The sequence below is a fragment of the Pseudorasbora parva genome, chromosome 2 (genome assembly GCF_024679245.1).
Source record: "Pseudorasbora parva isolate DD20220531a chromosome 2, ASM2467924v1, whole genome shotgun sequence".
Lineage (NCBI taxonomy): Eukaryota > Metazoa > Chordata > Actinopteri > Cypriniformes > Gobionidae > Pseudorasbora > Pseudorasbora parva.
The window spans coordinates 58070287-58097050 of NC_090173.1; the positions used below are offsets into that span (position 1 = coordinate 58070287).

The 26764-nt window shown below is 40.6% G+C and overlaps 1 protein-coding gene across 1 annotated transcript; it reads right to left on the minus strand.

Annotated features, from left to right (window-relative positions):
• Positions 1–2087: 2087 nt before the first annotated feature.
• LOC137049284 (uncharacterized) lies at positions 2088–21902 on the minus strand. The gene is made up of 7 exons (XM_067427786.1): positions 21816–21902; positions 20934–21152; positions 20715–20835; positions 20526–20615; positions 20220–20455; positions 2390–3223; positions 2088–2291 (listed from the first exon to the last, which is right to left on the minus strand). The coding sequence occupies exons 1-7, from the start codon at positions 21900–21902 to the stop codon at positions 2088–2090; spliced, it is 1791 nt and encodes a 596-aa protein (XP_067283887.1).
• Between the last annotated feature and the right edge of the window lie 4862 nt (positions 21903–26764).

Below are 26764 nucleotides of genomic sequence, written 5' to 3' on the forward strand. Positions count from 1 at the left end.
AAAGCTTTTTTAGAGCCTCTACACGTTTCTTTTGGAATTTGCGCCTGGCATGATAAATTAATCTATAATGACGAAATGGGGGTGCAATTCACATTTATTCCACAAGGTGGCGATGTCTGATACACAATGATGAAGTGACGTTTCACTCATAGTTACCTCTGACAGAAAACGAAACAATAATAATTATAATCTGCAAAACTTGAAATGACTCAGTGATTTACTGCAGAGAGCAAGTACTGAACACAATCATGTTAGTGTCACTGTCTCTTGATGATGGATGTGGTCAAGAAGCTGTCAGTGAGCAAAATATTGATTTTGAAGATGTTGAAAATGAGTTGGAGAATATGCGTGAGATCGCGAATATGAGGCAGAAGCTGAATATACTGGTAAACGATCTCTGACGAGGAAATATGATGATGGTATTAAACATCTGCTCAAACTGAACCCTTCCAAGCTCCAAAAGGTAACGAAATACGTTTTATTATATTCTTCTGTAGCTGTTACTCTAACATCAGGAGTTGTATTATCGCGACAGGTAGAGGTCTAACGTTATCCATGTTAAATATAGAACCGGGTGCCCAATATGTAAGAATGTTTGGCGAAACAGTCATGCATTTAAGGGTTAAGCTATGGAATGGCTTCAGATGACTTTGTCACCCAAACTGACGTGAAAAAAGCGGGGGGCGCCGAAAAGCGCGCTGTTTGCATATATAGCTAGTGCTAGCAAATACAAGTAATGTTAGCTGTCAAGTTAATGTTAAATGCAGCTTAAACATCCTGCCATAGTGGAAAATCAATCAAAATCGATCATCTAATCAATCGACAACTAAGTCAAATTAGTAACTTATAGGTTATATATAGACACAAGCAATAGTATACCCAGATCATCCGATCCGGTGATGTTCTTGTCACGATACAGTCCTTGTTGCCCATCCCGCGATCGTGGTTTCGACCCGGGTTACCATGGTGACGGCTGTGAGATGACGGTCAACCCACCAATCCCCCCCCCCGCCCCCGCCAATTTTTTTTTTTTTTACAGATCTGCATGATTTACGTAGGTCACATTTTCAGGTCGGAAAATCCGGAATTCCGGATTAATCCGGAAAAATCACATCCCTGCCTCATGGATGAGGTGTTAGGACAGAGGCCTTCAAACAACCCCCCTGTCCTAATTGCCTCCATCCCTGAGGAAAGGCCAGGGCCAAGTTCAGCAGTGGGTGAGGAGGAGGAGGCACCAGCACCAGCACCAGCACCAGCACCAGCACCAGCACCCAGAAAAAGAGGCCGGGAGGATGAGTTGATTGACCTTCTCAGGGAGGACATTCAATTCCAGAGAGAGACGGAGGAGAGAAGAGCCCAGGAGAGTCGGGAGCGCATGGATAGATTGTTTTCTCTTCTTGAGAGAATGGTTAACAAATATTTTTTTTTGTTAACCATTCTCTCAAGAAGAGAAAAAGTTAAAGGCTACAATTGTTTTATTTTGTTTTTGTGTACACTTTTGTTACATGTAAATAAAAGACATGAAATAGGTCTGTATTGTTGTTATTGTTTTTTTTTTAATGCAACAATTTTGCACATAAGCCATTGCCTGATACATGCATTTTTGCCCAAGTACATTTAAACAGTTAACTTGGTAAAATAAATGGTTTGATGCATGACTGACATATTTACAACATAACTTTAACGTAAACAGCATAAGAAAAACCTAAATGTTAAAATTGTGTAAAAAAAGAAAAGAAAACAAAAAACATTTCTTTATGCATTTATTCAGCTGAGCAGGGAGGCCCTGATTGTGCTGCTGGATGGGATGGGATGCCACAATAGAGACCCTGGTAAGGCCTCTGCCGGTAGGACATCATCTGGGATGGTCTCCAGAGTGTTTGTGCATATTTCCACTGTCCACTGCATTGTCTACCAATGGGTTTGCAGGGCTAACACAATCGACGGCTGTCATGTCGCTGCAATATTTTCAGAAAGGGCGAAGAATACATTAATCACACCATAAACATTTCAACATGCTAAAAAGTTATATGCTGCATTTCATTTGTGTCTTGTGTATATAGCTTCACAATTCTCTTACTTGCCTCTTACAAATAGTCATGGTCAGCGGGTACCTCCTCCAGGGCAGACACCTCAGCAGACAGCTGGTCTCTCCAGGGAGCACCACTGACTGTCTCCAAATCCTGCTCCCCCTCATCCTCTGCCATATCCTCCTCGTGCTCATCCTCCGGGGCTATGATGTCACCAACCCCAAGACAGATGTTATGGAGGATGGCACAGGCTGTTATGACCTGAAATGGTAAAAAAGGGAACAAAAGTATAGCTTCACAAAAAATAAATCCGTTTCTACTTTCACAGTATTTTGCAAATGTCTTTGCAATTGACTTACATGAGGTACAAAGGTGTGGTGCACTTCCAGCGCTTGCAGGAAGATAGCCCTGAACCTGGTCTTCATCATCCCAAAAGCACGCTCTATAATAGAGCGTGCCCTGGAATGATGGACATTAAAGCGCTGGGCTCCCACACCTTGTACTGGCCTCTTGTAGGGAGTGATGAGGGGGAGTGGGTGTTGAAGACATGGGTACCCTCCGTCTGCCAGGATGAAGTGCCCTGGAGGAGGATACACTGACCTCCTGTCCAGTGGGCTGTGGCGGAGCACTCGTGCATCATGCACTGACCCCGGCCAGCCCACGTAGGTGTCAATGAAGTGGCCCTGATGGTCACAAACTGCCTGCAGGATTATAGATGGGAACAGTTTCCTGTTCCTGTAGCACTGACCATCAGGGCCGCTTGGAGGCTTGATACGGACATGGCAGCCGTCGATTGCTCCTGCAGCTTTCAGGAAAGCTCTGTGCCTTGCCAGCCCTGCAAACCCACGGCAAACTGCTTCCAGCTTCTCTGGGGTGTTGGGGAGGTGGATAACTTTGTGGCGAATGGCCACCACCTCATCAGCGACTCGGTGGACAATGCGGTGGACAGTGGAACGGGGCATGTCAAATGCTCTGGAGACCACCCTGTATGATGTGCCACACGCCAGCCAGAAAAGAAACACCAGGGTCTCAATTGTGACACCCCATCCGTGTTGTCTTTGACTTCTCAACAGACCCAGCAGCACTGTCAGGGCCTCCCTGCTCAGCCGAAAGTCAGGACGTGTGTCACCATCTCCAAAAAACCTTTCCAGGAGTGGGGCACTGAGGTTTATCCTGCAGTACAGGGGTCTGCTCTGATTTAGGGAAAGAAGGAAAAGAGAAATTATGTACAGCTATATGACAAAGTAGGCTAATTGGTGGAAGAAATATAAAGATACTTGAGTAAACTACATTTAGTAACTACTTATAGTACATAAGGGGAACAAGTAGTCATGTGTAAAGTCTTACACTGTCAAAATGTATCATGTGTCTTGTAATTTTCACACAAAACAATGAAGGTGATAAAATAAAAATGTGTATATTTTCTTAAGAAAATTTTCATAAAGCTTTATAGTGTAGAAATTACTGGTGCACTACGGTGGATGTTGCAATTAATGTTCTTCAATTTAAAGTAGCCTCCTTTATTTACTGTTGGCTATGTAGAACAATGCACCACATAGTAAAAGGGCACAATTTTGTACTGTTTTTTATTTCTTTGCTTTTTTTAATGTATTCTCACAATATAACCAAATTGTTGCTAAGTGCGTCCCATATTAAAGCCTGCATCCATGAAATGGAGCACTGTTCACCTGTGCAGTGGCAGGACTGATCAGCGGCAGATTAATTCATTCATTTATTCACTGTATTTTAAGCTTAACTGCCATGGTGAAGAGAATAAACTATATGAAATTGCACCATGAAAAGACATTAGTCAGCATTTCAACCATCAGGTTTTTTTTATTTTTTTACATTAAGCATCTCTATCATTTATTAATATAGGCCTACATTTAAAGGTGTAAACCAGAAACTCAGCATGCACGCTGCCTCTTATTGGGAAGGGGCAAAGCATTTTAACTTACCTGGTGATGGTCTTGGCTAAGCCTGAAGTACATCACCCGGCGCCGCCGGGGGTGACATATTTGCGCCATCTCCTCCATCAAAAGATACAATATATATATATAAAAAAACATTTCCATCTCCATACTTGCAATTTATTTCTTATATATATATATATATATATATATATATATAGATATATATATATATATATAGATATAAAAATAGCTGTAGGATAGCTGTCCTCTTGCACCGTTGGTATCCGATAGGAATCAATGCAATAGCAATCGTTAACACCTGATAGCGCAATTACGAAATCCAACAAAACTCGCCGCGGCCTTTGAAGGGCACTCACTCGTTTGGGGCGCATCGTGTTCACCCGTGTTTAGAATGCTTTTATTCCCGACCATCCCACTTTAGATTTACTTTCCAGGATGTGAAATTTAAATGTCCCTTACAGAAAGAATGTGGATAACAATTCAAAAATGTGGACTATTGCCAAGCCTACAATAATTGTGTTGATGTAATTCACACTGTTAAAAATATCTCAGAGGAAAAATAGGCTACGACATATATCACTCAATATTTACACACCAATAAACGAAATAAAAAATACAAATAAAGGAAAACCATTGGTTACTAGCATGTAAAATACAGTCTTGTATATGAAATGATTATTTTTATTATTATTATTTTACATGTAGCCAGCTAGCCTACCTAGTAGGCTATATATTATTTATTCCTACATTACATGAAACAATTTGTTCTTGTGCTAGTTAAATGACAATACATGATTCAATAGTACATTACTCAAAGTAGGCTACTTTTTACAAATGAAATAACTGAAGTTTAACATCACAATGAAGTTTGTTCAATTGGAGTACCATTTACACCGTTGCTGTGGGTTTTAGTTTAAGCCCCTACTTGAGCAATATTCATCCAGAACTTCCCCCGCGTTTGGGTGCGTTTTGGCATAGTTTTGATTAGCAATTGGAGGGCTTTTGTGTTGCAGACATGGCAACCCTGTCCCTCGGTTCGCCCTTCGTGCACTTCGTGCACTTTGAAGGCGTGGCCTGGCCTGGCCTTCGAAGTGCATGGCCTTCGAAGTGCGCACCCTTCACTTTGGGACACAGCTGCAGTATCCAGGCGATGCTCTTCTTCTACCATGTGTTATTTTTGGCATTCCAGCATAGTTGGAATATACTGACACCTATCGGACAGACAGCTGTAATACAAGATTAATGCTATTTGAAATTAATAAAAGTAAACATTTTAAATATATTGCATCATGCTTCCTTTCGCATATAAATTATTTGATATGTTCCTTACAAACTGCCACATTTCATATTTTCAGTAAAAAAAAAACTGTTAAACCAGAATCTGTTAAATAAACATTTAAATTTTGAAAGCCTTTACTGCTATTTTAAGAACTGTAATGAATATAATAATAACCAGTGCATTTTACTACCATTAAAATATGATTATTTAAACACACACTAAAGAGGTAATGAGTAAATGATTGCACTTCAATGATATGCTCTTTATCAAACAATTTCTATGCAAAAGGGAAAATATTATATCTTTTTGAAAGCTTTTAGCCAAGGAGAAAAAAATAAATTAAAAAAAGTTTTTTTTTGTGTGTGAAAAATTGTGACTTGTGAGGAAGTTGGTTCCTCGCCATTGGTAATTGTGAGGAATTTTCTCCTCACAGTTTGTTACAGTCTTTAAAATAAAGGTACTTATTGTTCCTTGGATAACCTTTAACCACTGCACAAAAGTTCTTTACACAAAATAATAATAATATGTGTGTATGTTGGATTGATTGTTCCTGATCGATTGCTCCTGTTTGTCTGCCTGCTGCCTCATTGTTTGTAGCTCTGTATAGCTGTGTTTGAATCTCTATTTGATATATTTTCTTTGTAATTTACACTGCTAAATATAACTTACTCATCACCATATAGTGTTTAGCCTATCAATTTAAATTTGACATTACTAGCTTTTAATCTAAATCACTACCACACGTTAGCTTTTCGCTAGTCTGGTAGCTTTCCATCCCAGCATCTGGGTCTCCTGTTTTCTGAGTTCTTTAGACAACTGTGGTGAGTTGGATAATTAAAAAGACTCCATCAGACAACTGTGGTAAGTTTTGGATTCATCAACAAATACGGTAAGCCATGTCTTCTTCTCCTGTCATTGTCACTTGCACTGCATGCTACATGTTTAGCATATCTATCTCCGTTGGCGAACAGGGCTTCACATGTGATAAATGTAAGGAATTAATCAGGCTGACGGAGAAGATTTCAGATTTAGAGACACGCATCCAAGCTTTATGTGAGAGTAGTGAGAATGTAACAGCATTAGATACTGCTTTGGATGCGACTAGCTTAGTGAACACTCATTGTTTGGTTCCGGCTGAGCCCGCGCAGCAGGGCTGGGTGACGATGAGAAAGCATAGTCGCGGATCAAAAAACCACTCTTCCGTTCCGATTAGAACATCAAACAGGTTCTCCCCACTCAGTGACGCACCCACTGAGGATCCTGTTGAAAGTGCCCTAGTTATTGGCGATTCTATTACACGGAATGTGAAAATAGAGACACCAGCCACCATAGTCACATGTTTACCGGGAGCCAGAGCGCCTGACATCAAAGCAAATTTAAAAGTGCTGGCTAAAGCTAATCGTAAATTCTCTAAGATTATTATTCACGTTGGCACTAATGATGTTCGACTTCGCCAGTCGGAGATCACCAAAATGAACATTAAAGAGGTGTGTAAACTCGCAAGTGCGATGTTAAAAGCCGTATTTTTCTCTGGTCCTCTCCCTGCGAAAAGGAGTGATGAAATAGTTAGCAGATTATCATCACTCAATGGCTGGTTGTCTAAGTGGTGTCTGCAAAATAACATAGGTTTCATAGACAATTGGAAAAGTTTTTGGGGCAGACCTGACCTGTTGAAGATAGACGGCATTCATCCCTCCTGGGCTGGTGCTGCTCTTCTCTCTAGTAATTTGGCACATAGTCTTAGAGCTAAACCTTGACTCACTGGGGCCCAGGTCAGGAAGCAGACAAACTGGCTAAACCAACCGTCTGCTAGCTGTCTCACGTCACCAAAGTCAGCTAAATCCCAGCACATAGAGACTCTTTCACCTAGATGTTATCATATAGAGACTATGTCTGTTCCCCGAATTAGTAAATACAAAAAACCATCAAAACCATTCAACAGTAAAAATGTAATTGATGTCCAACAAATAAACAACAGATATAATACGGATGAACAATTGATAAAGCTTGGGTTGCTGAATATTCGATCCCTTTCGCCAAAAACGCTTGTTGTCAATGATATGATTATAGATCATAACTTAGATGTGCTGTGTTTGACAGAAACCTGGCTAAAACCTGACGATTACATTACTTTAAATGAGTGCACCCCCCGAGATTATTGTTACAAACATGAGCCACGTCTGAAAGGTAAAGGGGGAGGTGTTGCTGTAATTTATAATAATATTTTCAGTCTTACTCAGAAGTCTAGTTTCAAATATAATTCCTTTGAAGTTTTGGTGCTTTATGTAACGCTGTGTAGTGTAAATGATAAATCCCTTCTGACATTTGTGTTGGATACTGTATACAGGCCACCAGGGCACAATACAGACTTTATCAAAGAATTTGCTGGTTTTGTATCGGAGTTAGTATTAGCTGTAGATAAAGTACTAATTGTTGGGGATTTTAATATCCACGTAGACAATGAAAAAGACGCATTGGGATTGGCATTTAGAGACATTCTAAACTCTATTGGAGTTAGACAACACGTATCGGGACCCACTCATCGCCTTAATCATACTTTAGATCTAATAATGTCACATGGAATAAATGTTGATACTGTTAAAATTCTGCAGCAGAGCGATGACATCTCAGATCATTACCTAATATCATGTATACTTAATTTACCTAAGGCTGCAAAGCCATCCCCTCGCTTCAAATATGGCAGGACGATAACCGCTGCGACTAAAGATTGCTTTGTACATAATCTTCCTCATCAGTTCCATCTCCTCAGCATTACAGATAGCCAAGATGAACTTGATGCTGCAACAGAAACTACTGACTCTCTCTTTACTAGCACTTTAGATATAGTTGCTCCCCGGCGCTTAAAGAAGATTAAAGCAAATAATCCAACGCCGTGGTACAACGAGCACACTCGGGCCCTTAAAACAGCAGCCAGAAAAATGGAGCGCAGCTGGAAGAAAACAAAACTAGAGGTTTTTCGCAATTTGTGGAAAGAGAGCATGATTGCATACAGAAAGGCAATAAAACTGCTAGATCTGCTTATTTCTCAACTCTTTTAGAAGAAAACAAACACAACCCTAAGTATTTATTCGATACAGTGGCTAAATTATCAAAAAATAAAGCTTCAGCTTCTGATGTTTGTAAACAACACAGCAGTAATGACTTTATGAACTTCTTTAATAGTAAGATTGATAATATTAGGAATAAAATTATAACCATGCAGCCGTCTATTACAGTATCACTTCAGACAGAGCATTGTAGGGTCACTGAGGAAAAATTACACTCATTCACTGCTATAGGAGGAGAAGAACTGGCTAAACTTGTAAAATCATCAAAATCAACAACATGTATGCTTGACCCTATACCGACTAGGCTATTAAAAGAGATACTTCCAGAGGTCATAGATCCTCTGCTTAATATCATTAATTCATCTTTGACATTAGGATATGTACCGAAAACTTTTAAGTTGGCTATAATTAAACCACTTATTAAAAAAACGCAACTTGATCCTAAAGAATTAGTCAATTACAGGCCAATCTCGAATCTACCGTTTCTATCAAAAATACTAGAAAAGGCCGTGTCTTCACAATTATGTTCTTTTTTAGAAAGAAATGGTATATGTGAGGATTTCCAGTCAGGATTTAGACCGTATCATAGTACCGAGACTGCTCTAATTAGAGTTACAAATGATTTACTCTTATCATCTGATCGTGGTTGTATCTCTCTATTAGTGTTACTCGATCTTAGCGCTGCATTCGATACTATCGATCACAATATTCTTCTTAATAGAATCGAAAATTATTTTGGCGTTAGTGGAACTGCTTTGGCATGGTTTAAATCGTACTTATCTGACCGTTATCAGTTTGTAGCAGTAAATGAAGAGATGTCACACCGATCACAAGTTCAGTATGGGGTACCGCAAGGCTCAGTGTTAGGACCGTTGCTTTTCACCCTGTATATGCTCCACTGGGAGATATCATTAGGAAGCATGACGTTAGTTTTCATTGTTATGCTGACGATACTCAGCTCTATATTTCCTCACGCCCTGACGAAACCTACCAATTCACAAGATTAACGGAATGCATAGCTGATATAAAAAATTGGATGAATAGTAATTTTCTGCAACTTAATTCAGATAAAACTGAATTTTTAATTATTGGACAGAAAAGCTCCACAAGTAGTAACCGAGAATACTGTCTAGCACTTGATGACTGCTCTGTCAAGCCCTCGTCGTCAGTGAGGAACCTGGGTGTGCTCTTTGATACCAATCTTTCATTTGAAAGCCACGTTTCTAGCATCTGTAAAACCGCATTCTATCATCTTAAAAATATATCTAAATTACGGCACATGCTTTCAATGCAAAATGCTGAACAGTTAGTACATGCGTTCATGAGCTCAAGGCTAGATTATTGTAATGCTCTACTGGGTGGTTGCCCTGCTCGCTTAATAAACAAACTCCAGCTAGTCCAAAATGCAGCAGCTTGAGTTCTTACTAGAACCAGGAAGTTTGATCATATTAGTCCAGTTCTGTCAACACTGCACTGGCTCCCTATTAAACATCGCATACACTTTAAAATCTTGCTTATTACTTACAAAGCACTAAATAGTTTAGCTCCCCGGTACTTAAGCGAGCTCTTAACGCATTATACTCCATCACGTCGATTGCGGTCTCAAAACTCTGGCCAGTTGATAATACCTAGAATATCTAAATCAACTGCAGGCGGTCGATCATTTTCCTATTTAGCTCCTAAATTGTGGAATAGTCTTCCTAGCATTGTTCGGGAAGCAGACACACTCTGTCAGTTTAAATCTAGACTAAAAACACATCTCTTTACTATGGCATACACATAGGCTGCGTTCGGAACCGCATACTTTCCTACTATATAGTATGGAAAAAGCAGTAGGCTAGCGAAAAGTATGTACGAATCATTAGTATTCATAAAACAGTAGGCGAGAACTACCAGGCGTTTGGACTAATTCTCGCGAGATTCGGACGTACGTGTACTTAAGTTGCGTCCAAATATGCCTACTAACCTACAATATAGTAGGCGAAAACAGTACGTGAAAGGAGTAGTATGTTCGAAACCTCAGTAATCATAAAAGAGTAGGCGAGAAATCCCCGGATGGCCTACTGCGCTCCGCCCAGATTGTGAAGCACTCATCGTCGGATATTTTTCTATCCTTGCCTTCCCATAAGGCCACAGGAAAGGATACGTCAGGTGGAGGAAAGTGATGCGGGTGTTTTTCAAACGTGAGTATTACAAACGAAAATCACGAATCTCTTGTGTTCAAATCACATTTGTTGAGCTTCTGTAGAGTAAACTTTTGAATTGTTTAAGGTGTAAAGTTGTCTAAATAGTTGTGATTGTGCTGTAAAAACATGTTTTATTGTGTATAGCTAACAGGGGAGCTCCAGTAACACACATACGTCTCCAACGTGGATTACATATACATCTTAAAGATAAAGATACTTACTAAATGTTTATTTAACACCTGACAGGAATTTTTGATAAGTATTGCAGATGAGCACATCACAGCATAAAATAGACATCTGATACATCTGAATAGATCAGAATGGTGTGTGTGTGTGTGTGTGTGTGCTATAATGTAGAGTTCACTGTTGACAACTCTGCTTACTTTACATGAACCTCAGCAATGTAAATAAACAAATCTACATTAACTAAACATAAGTTATCCATTTAATTTGTCCATTAGCACTGTTGATAAACTGAGGAACATTAACACATCAGCAACTACATTTAAATGTAGTATTGAACATAAGTCACATAGGTAACACATCTTAATGTTACAGGGACAGAAGAGCTTGTGTGTCTGTTTATCTGGTGGAGAGCGGCTGATAAAGGAATGCTGTCATCAAAGGCTTTGAGTCAGTATACTACAGAAATGAATAAAACATCTATTTAAATCTTAAGTTTGTTTCAAAGAGTTATTTCAGCACTTTTCTGATTCTTGATGGCTTTGCATTTGCAGAGCTTTTGTGATGGAGCAGGGCCTGCAAGACACGGGTGTCGTGTGGGGAAAACCTGAAACAAAAATATAAAGTAATATCATTTAGTTACTTCTAATACAGAAATCAAATGACATTGTGCTGTTTAAATGAGTGCTTTTGTATTATGTTTGTGCATTTTTGTAGGATCTGAGATGTCAGCAGACGGGTGTGAGCACTGAGGATCCTGGACCCTTCATCACTTCACCTTAGTGCCTCATCTGAGCCAGATGTTGCTGTGGTCTCTTCATCCTCAGTAAACCCAGAGCCAGTGAGACATTAAGAAAAAGACCAAAAGCAGTGCACTTATTACAGGGACGATCCCCCTGGAGCTAAGAGCCTTGCTCAAGGACACACTGGTGGTGACGGCTACGGAGATCAAACCAGAAAGCCTACTACACAGAAAAGTCAAAACGCTATGAGGGACATGATGGATGGCTAGGACAGACGAAGGTGTTCACGCTGGTCAACTGCTTCATCAATATAAAGCTGCAGAACTGGCACACCTGTGTTGAGACGGGCAGCAGATGTGGCGTTCACCTTCTGTGATCGTTAGAACAATACATTTGAATAAAGCTTTGTTTCATGTGTTGACTTTTATTCATTTCTTGTGATGTTTACTTTTATTAATTCTTTTACTCATTCATTCATGTTTCCTTAGTTGTCAGTAAATAAAATTATTCACATCATATTCACATTGGCTGCATTTGTCTAATGTGTATTCGTGACATGCATCGCTATGTCATATGACAAGTTGCCTTTTGCTCGTTTTACTAAATCGATATAAAAAAAGTAATATAATGAAGTATTGGTCAGCATTTGTCATTATTATTGTAAGTGTCTGCAGGTGGGCTAGCAGTAGTGATGGGAAGTTCGGTTCTTTTCCGCGAACCGGTTCTTTCGGACAGTTCGTTTCAATGATCCGGTTAAAAAAACCGGATCACCGGTTCTTTTACGTCTTGACGTAATGACGTCATTTCTATCATCCCGGCGGATGAAAATACATTCAAACACATCCATATAAAGTATTTGTAATCAAAACTTAGTATAGTAAAAATTATAATTGACATCATCATCATCTTGGAAACATTTTTTCATTTATGTTTTGCAACAGCACTAAATACAGTTCACCAAATCGTACTGAATCGATTGTTACAACATCTACTTCAAGATATTAGTTTTATTTCTGGTTTGAGAGACTGTCACTGTCGTGCAAACACTGATGTTTACACGGATTAAATAAACTTACATTGACAGAATAGGCCTACTTACACAAATCCTAAGTGTTCACCCGGGCTCATGTATTATCAGCATCAGCTGTCCCAGTCCGAGAGAAACAGTTCGGTTACGACGCTCTCACGCATGCTCAGTATCTCAGCTCACCGGTTCTCAGAATCGAACATGTCCGAAAGATCGAACGTGTCCGATAGAAACGGTTCTCGATTCTGTACCGGTGATCCGTTGCAACCGGTCGATCTGACTCGAGAACCGCTGTATCAGTGTGTGTGTGTGTGTGTGTGTGTGTGTGTGTGTGTGTGTGTGTGTGTGTGTGTGTGTGTGTGTGTGTGTGTGTGTGTGCTGAGCACAGGGTGCTGAGCTGCGAACTGCTGCAAGCTGAATATCAAACCTACTGTTTTGATTACATCTATTTTAAAATCTTTATCGACTTAGAAATTAAATAAGATAAAAGCTGTTCCTGAAAATATCATGCATTATTGATAAAACAAATAAATGTTTAATTTGACCGTTTTACAATCTATTGTTTCCAAAACTTTAAAATAATACAGTGACAGCTTTTTTATAATGTTTCCAAACGTGATTAGTTTTAAATACACTTAACCTGCATTTCGTTCCTCTGAACAAATAACACGCATGCGCAGCTCATCGGCTCATCGGTTCTCAGTATCGAACGTGTCCGATAGAAACGGTTTTGATTCTGTACTGCTGATCCGAGGATCCGAGAACCGTTCGGTTACACGCGCATGCTCAGTATCAGCTGCTCGTGAGTTCATCAGATCTCTCAGCAAAACATGTCTCACTTCAGCTAACGATTGGAGTTACAACATCTACTTCAAGATATTCGTTTTATTTCTAGTTTGAGAGACTGTCACTGATGGCAGAAAGTTAATATCTACAGTATTTGTGGGATCAGCCCTGATTTGAGACGCGAACCGTTTAGAACGATTCAGTTCGATTTGGTGAACTGGTTCGACCGGTTCACTATAAAGATCCGGTTAAAAAGAACGATTCGTTCGCGAACCGGACATCACTAGCTAGCAGTGCAGTTCATTCTGGGGGAAATCTTAATTTTTTTATAGTGATACTTACATTTTTCGAGTATAAAATCAACAGTTTCCTCCAAGAGATCTTCGAGCAGCTGAAAGACGTCTCTGAGCAGACATTACAAACACTGAGGGAAACCGCACCGGTCAGGGTGTGGAGTTACTGATGCTGAGATCTTACTGCACCTGTCACTCATATCTGTTGTTTTATGGTTTTATAATTGCATGGTGGTATATTTAACAATGAACAATTATAGTGATAAAACTAATGGGTTTGTGTACATTATATACAGAGAAAAAAACAATAACAAGGTTAGATATCTTGAACAAATCATCATAATGCATTCATTTTTTTTTTCTTTTTTTTTTATTTACGTTGTTTTATAAGCCTGGGATGAAACAGGAGTTAAATTTAACAAGAAAAAGGGAAATATAAAGGAGATTTAGCCCACTTTTGCTTGTAGATGATATTTTTTTGCATATAAAATAAAGAAATTAACAACATATTCAAGAGATCACGATTTGGGGTTTTTGCAAGGATAAAAAAGTAGAAACTGTCAGATTAGTAGGGTTAAAATGTATTTCTTATACTACAATGACAAAATAAATGGGCAGCTGTTTCTTAAACAAGACCAAAAAAATGAGCATGTTTAAATCAATATACAGATGAATTAAAGCTGTCACACGAGTTGTTGCGCTTGTGATATCGTCATGGGTCCAGGGCCGGCGCTAGCTCAAATGCCGCTCTAGGCAGAGCACGATCGTGCCGCCCCACTCACAATTAGGTATCCTTAAGATGCATGTACATACAAATTAATATTTTCTTTATCTATAAAATTAAACTAAAATAAAAACGTGCAAGCATGTTTTCAGATTTTATTTTTCATTCTGCAACGTGAAAAAAGTACACAGTGCTCTACAGCTGCAATTTCTGTTTTATAATAGACAGTGTAACGGAATAAAACTAAACATATGCACGCAACTTTTTAGCTCATTGGAGGTTTTGATTTTTTCTTGACTGATACACACAAACAGACATTCACATAATAGCCTACATTTCAGAAGCGTGCGCGTCGGGCTTTCGCAGCGGCAAACGCTTTGATTGCGTCCTCGAGTTTAACTTTTTCTACAAGTTCGTGCTCAATTACAATTGTTGCTAGTCCATTGAGTCTGTCTTTTGTCATTGTACGGACTCGGAGATCATTTTTAATCAGTTTAAGCTTTGAGAAACTGCGTTCTCCAGAGCTCAGTGACGGGGAGAGTGAGAAGCACTCTCAATGCTATAAAAACATTTGGAAAAACCAACACAATCTCATGGTCATGCGTATAAATAGATACGCACTTTATGCGTATAATACCCATAACCCTAATAATACGGTTCGTATGTATAATACGCCATAAAGTGCGTATCATATGCACGCGAAAAACCGCGTACCATATGCACCACAAGATTGCAAACTCGAGAGCGCATTATTGTAGCGAAAGTACATTAATATAGTGCGCGAGCGCAAATCTCTCTGCTCGCGCGCGGAATATAATGCGCGAGCGCAAATCTCTCTCTGCTCGCACGCGGAATGTAATGTGCGAGCGCGAATCTCCAGTTCTCCCTGAAGAACTCTGCGTGCGCTCTCAGATACGCTGCTTTTGTTAGAATTTTTTGTCTGGGCTCACTCAGAGAATATGCCTGCACTTAAAACGTGTCCAGTGCAATCGCGAATTCAGATTCCAAAAGGCAAAAATAATTAAAATCTGAACAAAATGACCCCTAATAGATATAATATAAGCATATATAATGTAATAATAGATAAGGGGGCAAAATGCCCCAGTAAAATTATGATATATCTAACTGCATCAAACACAAATGCAACAGAATAAAACTAATTAAAAATACTGACTACTAAATTAATTAAATCCATTTTATTGGGAAAATGTTACTGCAATTTGTGAATTAAGTTACCTTTCACCGCAAAAGTTGGCATACATTTCTAAATAATCCACTGGCAGTGGCAGAAGTAGACTTTTATACATGGGGTGGCCAAGGCTGCTTTAGGGGGTCCAGAGACCGTGAATATCATGTGTTATACTTATTTGTTTTCATTGTTTTGACCAATGTAACCTTAAATATGTAACAATATTTAAGCACCCACAACAGTAGATATCAGTGAAATTTCACAATTCTCAGCCTAATAATATAAATGTAAAACATTATTGAATACAAGTGAACAGTTGAAGCTGCAGGACACAGTGATTCAGGTACAGAAATTAAATAATCAAACGTAATAACATTGCATAATCGTTTTAAGTGCAGGCATATTCTCTGAGTGAGCCCAGACAAACATTTCAAACAAGAGCAGCGTATCTGAGGGGGAGCGCACTCAGAGTTCTCGCGCGCAAGCAGGGAGATTCGCGCTCGCACATTATATTCCGCGCGCGAGCAGAGAGATTTGCGCTCGCACATTATATTCCGCGCGCGAGCAGAGAGATTTGCGCTCTCGACATTTGACAGGGAAATAACGCCATACTTTTCCAGTCTTAAGCAATCCTGAAGAACTATTGTAGGCTGTTCTCCTATTTCTTTGAGAGATGCGATGTCATATAAAAATCCAAATAAGCGCCCATGGTCTCGAAGCAGCGGAAAGCGCTCTTCCACGGAACGGATGGCACAGTCGAGCGTATTTTGCACGCATATACTAATCGATGCTGCTCTAAGTGAGGTGGGGGCGCGATCGGGCGGGAATTTTTATTCTAAATTTAAAGTTAATTTAAATTCATACTAATGGAGTGGGAAAAAATGTTGTTGATATAAGTGCGATAATTGTAACCTACCTAATGTAAAACTAACAAATAAATTTATAAAAAAAAATTCTCTCTCTCGCCTTCTCTCTCTCTTGCCGCCCTGGCTGAGCTGCCGCCCTAGGCGGCTGCCTAGTTCGCCTATAGGCACGCGCCGGCCCTGCATGGGTCACATGATAACGTCAACATGGCGCATAAAGTGCGGATCGCATGAATACTTAACGAGATCTGGATATATAGTACCTACTCTTTTAGCGCTCGTTAAGTAAGTACTTATTGAAATTGAGTACCTACTCAATGAGTATGCGGTTCCGAACGCAGCCACAGAACATTTTTAACTTTCATTATTCAATTCAATTGACTGATTGTTAGGCTGCATTAAAGGGGGGGTGAAACACTCAGTTTCAGTCAGTGTCATGTCAATCTTGAGTACCTATAGAGTAGCATTGCATCCTGCATATCTCCGAAAAGTCTTTATTTTTTTTATAATTATATAAGAAAGATGCGCTGTTCCGAGTCTTTCCGAAAAAAGCCGAGCAGGTGGGGGCGCGTCGTGTGAGCGGAGCTAAATAATGACGTGTGCAGCAGCGCGCTGCTATTGTGTTGAGTGCGTCGAGTGCGTCGTAAAGCTGTCATCCCTAACAGCGGGGAAAAAACTTTATTCAAAATAAAAATATGGCTTTTAATCAGATACAGCCATACATCTATGATCCGGAATCAGACCCAGAGGCTGCAGTTGAACAGGAGCAGCAGCAAAAACGACTAGAGCAGGACGTCTCTATGTGGTACAAGTTATACACTAACTATATAATATGCTTAGCGGCTTGTGTTATTTACATATTTATACTTGAATTATATCGTCGTATTTTTGTCTTTGAAGGTGTACATGTGGGAAGTGCAGTTGTGCACGTGTGTTTGTGTGTTTACGCGTGGTTTGTGTAGACAGGTTAAGTTAGTGTTTACATAGATAGACACGGAATAGTAGCACATTTGAATGAAGAAGCGCGCTTATTTAGTTCAACATATTTCCCCCCTCTTTGTGTATTGTTGAGTGCTTTTAAAATACACAAACATAAAGTTACACATATAGTGGCCAGCTAAACAAATGTACACGCACTACACATCGCATGCTCTATTGATCAATTTCTATATATAGTAATATATATAGTAACTATACGTGATCATGTTTGGGCTACTTGATGAGCATAGACACAGACATTTGAAGCAGTCTAACTCACCGCCCGCGGTTCTAACGTTGGGACTGCTCCATCCTTCAGCATTAGGCTATTGGAAAATCCTGTGTCGAGCTGGGCCTTGTTTATGAAACAGTCGGCACCGAAATGCAGCGAACAGATATAAACATTCGCGCAACTCAGTTGCTGATCCGGAAAAGCAAATTACATCCACTGTTGCCTTACCGCGGGGTTTTGGGGGAATCTGTGCAGGACTGTCTTTTTGATGTCATTGTTAATTGTGCACATTACCTGTGCAGCGCAGCCTACGAGCGCTTTGATGGGCATAGCCTGTTGCTTTCGCTCTCTCCCTCTCTCTCTCTCCCTCTCTCTCTCTCCCTCTCTCTCTCTCACACGCTTCCGGTAGAATTGTCCGTAAGGCCCATACAAGGAAATTCCGCCCCCACTAACGTCAATGGGGACGCATGATCGCAAAAAACTTGCCGAAACTTATGACTAACCGGAAGTAGTATTTTTGACAAAGAAATACTCCCATCAAACGTCCACCTTAACTTTTGAAACTTTGTCCATGTTTAGTATGGGATTCCATGTCTTTAACAGTGTAAAAAGATCAGTATGCATGAAACAGCATTTCACCCCCCCTTTAACTAGGTCAGCCGGAACCGGGAACACTTCCCATAACACCTGATGTACTCGTTACATCATAAAAAGAGTGGCATCTACGCTAATGTTAGTCTCTCTGTTTATCCCGAGGTTTATCCCGGATCTGGGCCCTGTCCGGATCGGACGGTGGACCTGCCTGGACATGACCAACGCATCCTGGAGTGTCTGCCGAGCCGTGTCAAATGGTGTCTCCTCCGAATTTGCCTCACCAGCACGACATGCTCAAAACCCGTCTTCGGCGCAATAATTCCGATCTTTCATGTATTCTATTGTGTAATCGACGCCCCATCCTAAATAAATCCTTCTCTTCCGTGATACCCTGAAATTTTGAATATTCCAATCTAATATGATTTCTGACCTGTAAGGTTGCCAGAATAATAATCTTACACGGTGGGTTAATAGGCCAGAGGAGAACTGGCACCCCGACTGAGTCTGGTTTCTCCCAAGGTTTATTTTTCTCCGTCATGCCCCGATGGAGTTTTTGTTCCTTGCCACTGTCGCCTTTGGCTTGGCTTGCTCAGTTGGGGACACCAAAAATATGATTAAAGTTATTCAACTAATTATACAAATAAAATGTATGAATTAGGTCTTATTTAATTGTATAAACTATAATACTGATCTGCCAACATTGTCGCTATATGATAAATTAAAATAAGCTGATAACATCACTGTTTTCTCCAGTACGACTGTACAGCCAAATCTAATTTTGTCGCAACATTATCCTGTTTGACACTGTGAAGCTGCTTTGACACAATCAGCATTGTAAAAGCGCTATATAAATAAAGTTGATTGATTGATTGATTGAGCGTTACGTCTTCACTCGCTTTAGGCACAATTGGCTTCAGAACGTGCAGTAAACGCACTCAAAGTGTTTTTTCCTCTCTAGGCAGGTATTTTTTTAGGTTTATTTATCAAAATGTTCTTTTATATATTTGTGTGATGTTCTGTATTTCGATCGCGGCTTTAACATGTTATGAGAAAACGGTTTATTAATGTTTATCCACCACATTACATTTTAGGCTATTTAAACCTAAATAAGAAAGCCATTGTCAGTTCGTCTGTCGGTTGGCAGGCAGTTTTGGTCGCTTTATTAAAAGTTGTTGCTGTGTGCAGTGTGTAAAGGAAAATAAAAATAGTTTTACCTTTCTGCTGACAGTGTCGTGCCCCTCCCAACCCATTCACACACACACAGATGATTCGACTATCAGTCGACCATAGAGAGATTCGACAATTCTGATTCGATTGTCTAAATCCTTAGTCGAGGACAGCCCTAGTAATTTTATTGTTTAGTTTGCCTCGCGTCCATTAGAAAACACAGGGGCTATACTGGGACCGGCCACCGGGGGGCGATCGAGGCGCGAAAGCTTCAGTATCTGAGAGGGAGACTGCAGGTTTGGACTACACCCCTGCACTTCCTGCTGTAATGACGTCACTAGAACCGTTTGTTTACTAAAGCTCTGCCCACAAGAACACGCAAAATAGGGGGCGTGGTCTCGTTGCTCTCCCACGTGGAGAAGAGTGCATTCAGCACTTGAGTCTCCCCGTTATGGTAAGAGGCGGGACCTTTCCGGGCAAAGTGTGCTAAGCTGCTGTCCAATCACAACACGGAAAGCGCTGGCCCAATCAGAACTCGTGATGTATTTCTGAAGGAGGGACTTCATAGCACAAGGAAATCATCAGGCCGTTTTTAGGACAGAGGAAACAGCGCTATACAGATAAGTAAATTGTGTGAAAAATACTGTGTTTTTTTACACACGAAACATGAACTCATGTTATATTGCACACTGTAAACATAATCAAAGCTTCGAAAACATGCGAAGAACGGGACCTTTAAGGTTAGTCCAGTGGTAATCAAATCTGTCATGTAAGATGATCATTGATTTTACAACAGTTGCAGTATATGTAATATTGTATCACTGAAAGTAAATAAAATATACTTAATGTACTTTAATGGTCATATGGGTGTTTACCAATGGTGGTGTGTTGTATGTACTTGGACGCAAGCACAGCAGGTCATAGTCCACACTTAATTATTCACCTGGCAAAAATAGTCATGATCAAGAGGTGCCTCGTGGAGTGCAGACACCTCGTTGGTCAGCACAGTCTGCCAAGCAGTTCCACTCCGGCTCTCCCCACCATCAGGCTCCACAGGAGGCTGGTTGTCCTCCTCCTCCTCCACCTCTTCCAGCACAACGCTGACACCAACACAAATGTTGTGCAAAATTACACATGCTGCCACCACCTGTGCATAAGGCAGAGCAAAAGGATACAAGACTGTTAAGATATGGGAGAAAAAAACATGAACACAGAAAATAGTGTGGCTTTAGGAGACATGGGTACCCACCGTCAGCTAGGAGAAAATACCCAGGCGGAGGGTAAGTCCCTCTAGTGTAGATGGGGCTGTTCTTAAGGATTCGTGCATCATGCACACTTCCTGGGTAACCCACAAAGATGTCAATAAAGCGGCCCTGACGGTCACAGACTGCCTGGAGCACTACTAAAGGGAAAAGCTTTCGTTAGTTATAATTGTGACCATCAGGGCCGCCGGGACATTTAATTCTAATGTGGCAGCCGTCTACTGCCCCTGCTGCCTTGGCAAATGCTTGGTGGTTAGCCAAGCGAGCAAACCCATCTCCAACCACTTGGAGCTCCTCCTGAGTGTGAGGGAAGGGGACAAACGGGGAGCACAGCAACCACCTCATCCACCATCTTGTGGACCACTCTGCACTGTTGGAAGAGGCATGCTAAAGACCCTGGAGACAACTCTGTAGGCTGAACCAGTTGCCAGCCAGAACCGAAACACGAGTGTCTCCAGGGTCGGGCCCCATCCGTGCTGCCTGTCAGTCTCCAGAGCCCCCATCAGCTGCTGCATGGCCTCTCTGCCCAGCCTGAAGTCTGGCCGTATGTCCTCCCCGCCATAGTAGCGCTGCAGGACTGGCACTGTGGCATTAATGTCACAGTAGTGGCGAGCCTGTACAACATGCAGAAGAGAGGAAGGTTTAAGTATAATTTCAGATTTACCATTTATTAAACTATAAAACATATTGGCTGAACAGGTTTGCAGAGGGGGGATTTAAAGCTTTTCCCTTTTACTGGTCATTCACCTTGTAATTTTTACTTCATATAGGCTTGCCTTTTTTTTGTTACACACATATGTTACCATTGCATGTGTAAAATTGCATTTTATCATTCTACCATTACATGTGTTTTAACAGCTGTAGTGTTACCAGGCAATAAGCTTAACACTTTTTATGTTGTGGGTCAATTTGTTAATGTATTTTTTCAAAATAAAAAGTGTAAATGGAAAAGATGCCAGCTCTGCTCATCTTGTTTGTGAGATAGGACAAGTCTTTAACAAATAGTTCTTAAATTAAATATATCTTTAGATATCAAATATCATACCACACCCTTGCCATGGATCGTTGTTCACTCAGGCAATATAATCGTATTTAAATCAATAAACTCCTATTTAATCATATTGATTCTTTGACTGTCATGTGTGTTTAAACAGTGCGGGTCAATTTGACCCATAACATAATAGATATATTTTTTTAACATCACTGATACGAGCGCTTACGTCACTCGAACGTCAGCACCATCCTTACGCTAACGTTACGATATGAAAGTTACTTACCATCCCACGTCTTTGAGGACAGAGGTGGCGACAAATTAACAGCCTCCTCCTGTGAGCCTGACGCGGATGCTGCCTCAGCATCTCCATCTCTGAAAAAATGCTGTACAGCAACCACACCATCATCACTGCTTCCGTTTTTTTAAGCGCCGAAATAAAAAAAAATTACTGCCGTAATGGCGCAATGACGTGCAATTGCTAGCCTGTTCCATTTGCGTGTTCTCCGAATCCTAAAGAGGAGCCTCGCCTAGCCTCTGAAGGAAGTGACTTAGAAGGATCCGTCCTTCCAAGGAAGCATCCTTGACATTGAGAAACGCTTTCTGACGTTTCAAAGAATAGCGCAACGTCAGGCACGTCGAAGAACGGACGAGGCAAGCGCAGTCAGCGGAGGCTCGCACTGGAACCAAACGAGGTATAAACCTATTTTTATACAGTCTATGGTATAAACAAGACTTAATTAGTGAAGATGACAAAAGAAGACTACATTCTTGAGATGGACGTATGCACATTACTTAGAGTTTGTCAGAGATAAGGACAAGAACGTAGCCTAATAGTCAAATGCAAATACAGTCAAATCTTTGGCTGCGTTCGGAACCGCATACTCATTGAGTAGGTACTCAATTTCAATAAGTACTTACTTAACGAGCGCTAAAAGAGTAGGTACTATATATCCAGATCTCGTTAAGTATGAATGCGATCCGCATTTTATGCGCCATGTTGACGTTATCATGTGACCCATGACGATATCACAAGCGCAACAACTCGTGTGACAGCTTTAATTCATCTATCTTCTATATATTAATATTGGTTTAAACTTGCTCATTTTGTGGTCTTGTTTATGAAACAACTGCCCATTTATTTTGTCATTGTAGTATAAGAAATACATTTTAACCCTACTAATCTGACAGTTTCATCCTTTTTTATCCTTGTGAAAACCCCAAATCGTGATCTCTTGAATATGCTGTTCATTTCTTTATTTTATATACAAACAAATGTCATCCACAAGCAAAGGTGGGCTAAATCTCCTTTATATTTCCCTTTTTCTTGTTAAAGTGATCTCCTGTTTCATCCCAGGCTTATGAAATAACAACTAAAACAAAAAATAATAAAAATAAATTATTGCATTATGATGATTTATTTAAGATATCTAACCTTGTTATTGTTTTTTTCTGTGTATATAATGTACACAAACCCATATTGTTTTATCATTATGACTGTTCATTGTTAAATATACCACCATGTAATTATAAAACACTAAAAGAACAGATATGAGTGACAGGTGCAGTAAGAGCTCATAGCATCAGTAACAGCCCGACCTGTGCGGTTCCCCTCAGTGTCTCAGAGACGTCTTTCAGCTGCTCGAAGATCTCGCCTTTGGAGGAACCTGTTGATTGTATACTCGAAAAATATATCCCTATAAAAAGAAATAAGATTTCCCCGAGAATGAACTGCACTGCTAGCCCACCCGCAAACACTTACAATAATAATGACAAATGTTGACCAATACTTAATTATATTAATTTTTTTATATCGTTTTAGTAAAACAAGCAAAAGGCAACTTGTCATATGACATAGCGATGCATGCCACGAATACACATTAGACAAATGCAGCCAATGTGAATACGATGTGAATAATTTTATTTAATGACAACAATAGGAAACATAAATGGATGAGTAAAATAACTACTAAAAGTAAACATCCCAATAAATGAATAAAAGTCAACACATGAAACAAACCTTTATTCAAACGTATTGTTCTAACGATCACACATTTACAGTCGGTGAACGCCACATCTGCTGCCGTCTCAACACAGCTGTGCCAGTTCTGCAGCTTTATATTGATTGACCACCGTGAACACCTTCTCCTGTCCTAGCCATCCATTATGGCCCTCATAGCGTTTGGACTTTTGTGGTGTAGTGGGCTAAAGCAGTGAACTGATAAGCAGAAGGTTTGATCTCTTCACCATCAGTGTGTCTTTGAGCAAGGCTCTTAGCTCCAGCACTAGAAAAAAAACGGCAAATTTTGAACATTTGCAGTACAATCAACTTGGATGTTATTTCAACTTAAATTATGTTAAACTGACTTTAAAAAAATGAGTTACATCTTGTATAACTAATAAAAACAAGTTTAAAGGGGGGGGGTGAAACACTCAGTTTCAGTCAGTGTCATGTCAATCTTGAGTACCTATAGAGTAGCATTGCATCCTGCATATCTCCGAAAAGTCTTTATTTTTTTTATAATTATATAAGAAAGATGCGCTGTTCTGAGTCTTTCCGAAAAAAGCCGAGCGGGTGGGGGCGTATCGTGTGAGCGGAGCTGAATAATGACGTGTGCGCGCTGCTGCTATTGTGTTGAGTCGAGTGCGTCGTAAAGCTGTGTCATCCCTAACAGCGGGAAAAAAACTTTATTCAAAATAAAAATATGGCTTTTTAATCAGATACAGCCATACATCTATGATCCGGAATCAGACCCAGAGGCTGCAGTTGAACAGGAGCAGCAGCAAAAACGACTAGAGCAGGACGTCTCTATGTGGTACAAGTTATACACTAACTATATAATATGCTTAGCGACTTGTGTTATTTACATATTTATACTTGAATTATATCGTCGTATTTTTGTCTTTGAAGGTGTACATGTGGGAAGTGCAGTTGTGCACGTGTGTGTGTGTGTGTGTTTCCGCGTGGTTTGTGTAGACAATTGTAACAGCGGACTGGTTTTGCACGGCAGGCTAAGTTAGAGTTTACATAGAAAGACATGGAATATTAGCGCAATTGAATGAAGAAGCGCGCTTATTTAGTTCAACATATTTCCCCACTCTTTGTGTATTGTTGTTTGGAGTGCTTTTACAATACACAAACATAAAGTTACACATATAGTGGCCAGCTAAACAAATGTACACGCACTACACATCGCATGCTCCATTGATCAATTAACTATACGTGATCATGTTTGGGCTACTTGATGAGCATAGGCAAAAACACAGACATTTGAAGCAGTCTTACTCACAGCCTGCGGTTCTAACGTTGGGACCTTTATCGTTGGGACTGCTCCATCCTTTAGCAATAGGCGATTGGAAAATCCGGCGTCGAGCTGGGCCTTGTTTATGAAACAGTCGGCACCTAAATGCAGCGAACAGATATAAACATTCGCGCAACTCAGTTGCTGATCCGGAAAAGCAAATTCCATCCACTGTTGCCTTAACGCGGGGTTTTTGGGGAATCTGTGCAGGACTGTCTTGGTCTGGCAACTAAAAACGCACTTTTTTGGTGACATTGTAATTGTGCACATCACCTGTGCAGCAGCCTACGAGCCAGCGCTTTGATGGGCGTAGGCTGTTGCTTTCGCTCTCTCCCTCTCTCTCTCTCACGCTCTTCCGGTAGAATTGTCCGTAAGGCCCATACAAGGAAATTCCGCCCCCATTAACGTCAAAGGGGACGCATGATCGCAAGAAACTTGCCGAAACTTATAACTAACCGGAAGTAGTATTTTTGACAAAGAAATACTCCCATCAAACGTCCACCTTAACTTTTGAAACTTTGTCCATGTTTAGTATGGGAATCCAAGTCTTTAACAGTGTAAAAAGATCAGTATGCATGAAACAGCATTTCACCCCCCCCCCCCCCTTTAACATTGCTTAACTTGTTTTGATGAGTTAAAACAATGTAAAAACATATGTTGTCATAACTTATTGAACATATAATTTTTTGACGATAGGGGGATCGTCCCTGTAATAAGTGCACTGTTAGTCGCTTTTGGTCTTTTTCTTGATGTCTCAGTCATTATGCTTCATCATATTGCTTTCTACTGGATGTAAAATGCTCTGTGGTAGCATGTATTTTAGAATGTTAAGAGCTACTTCTGGGGGATCACGTGACCCGCCGGTAGCAATGGCAGTGTAGTTTGATCGCTCCCTGACTCGGTATCCTTAATATATCTATCCTCTCAGTTAAACTGTTATTTTGGTTAGGTTTGGTTGACCCGCTAACGGTGCACCGAATGAAGATGGCAAAACGTCAATTAACGCTGGCTTCCCCGGAGAAAAAGCGAGTTAAATATCTGAATGTTGGTCCTGAGGGGGATCTTCGCTCCATTGTCGCGGACGAGTTAAAGATGCACCTCAGCTTCGTTAGGGAACTATTCAAGGAAGAATTCGCCCCGATCGTGGATAGACTTGGAGTCCTGGAAGAGGACGTTCGGCTGATAAGAAACAACTTTGACAACATGCAGGCAGCTCTTCGTAACACAAAAAAAGACACGATGGAGGTTAAGCTGGCAGTGGACTCCCTTCAGGAAAAGCTGGCGAGAATGGAAGATAAAAGCCGTCAGTCTAATATCCGTTTAGTGGGGCTTAAAGAGGGTGTAGAAGGAGATGACCCTCTGAGATTTATACAGAAGCATCTTCCCAAATGGATCCCATCTCTTTCCGGCAAGCTGCTGGAGATTGAAAGAGCTCACTGTATATACAGCGGGAGCGCTCCAAATCTACCCCTCGCACATTCATCTTAAAGATGCTGCGGTATCAAGACCGAAATGCGATCCTGAATGGAGCCCGAGCTGCTGGACAAATTCTTCACAATGGATCTCCGCTGCTCTTCTTTCCAGATTACAGCACTCACACTGCGTCCAAGAGGAGAGCGATGGCTTTGGCGAGGAAGAAGCTAACTCCGTTGGGAATATCATCTTTCCTGATTTATCCCGCGGTAGTGAAGGTAACTCATCAAGGGAAGATTTTACTTCTTGAGACGCCAGCCGAGGTTGAAAAGTTCGTTCTCAATCTGGATCCCGTCGCAAAATCTTCGCCGAAGGTGTTGCACCCCTGAAATGACAGGACTCCGTCTTCTTTTCTCAACTTTATTTGTCTCGGTTTACAGTTGGAGTTAGTATTTTGCACGCGAGGATTTCTCTACACACACACTTAACTACATGCACGTTCGCTTGCTTTTTTTCCTCT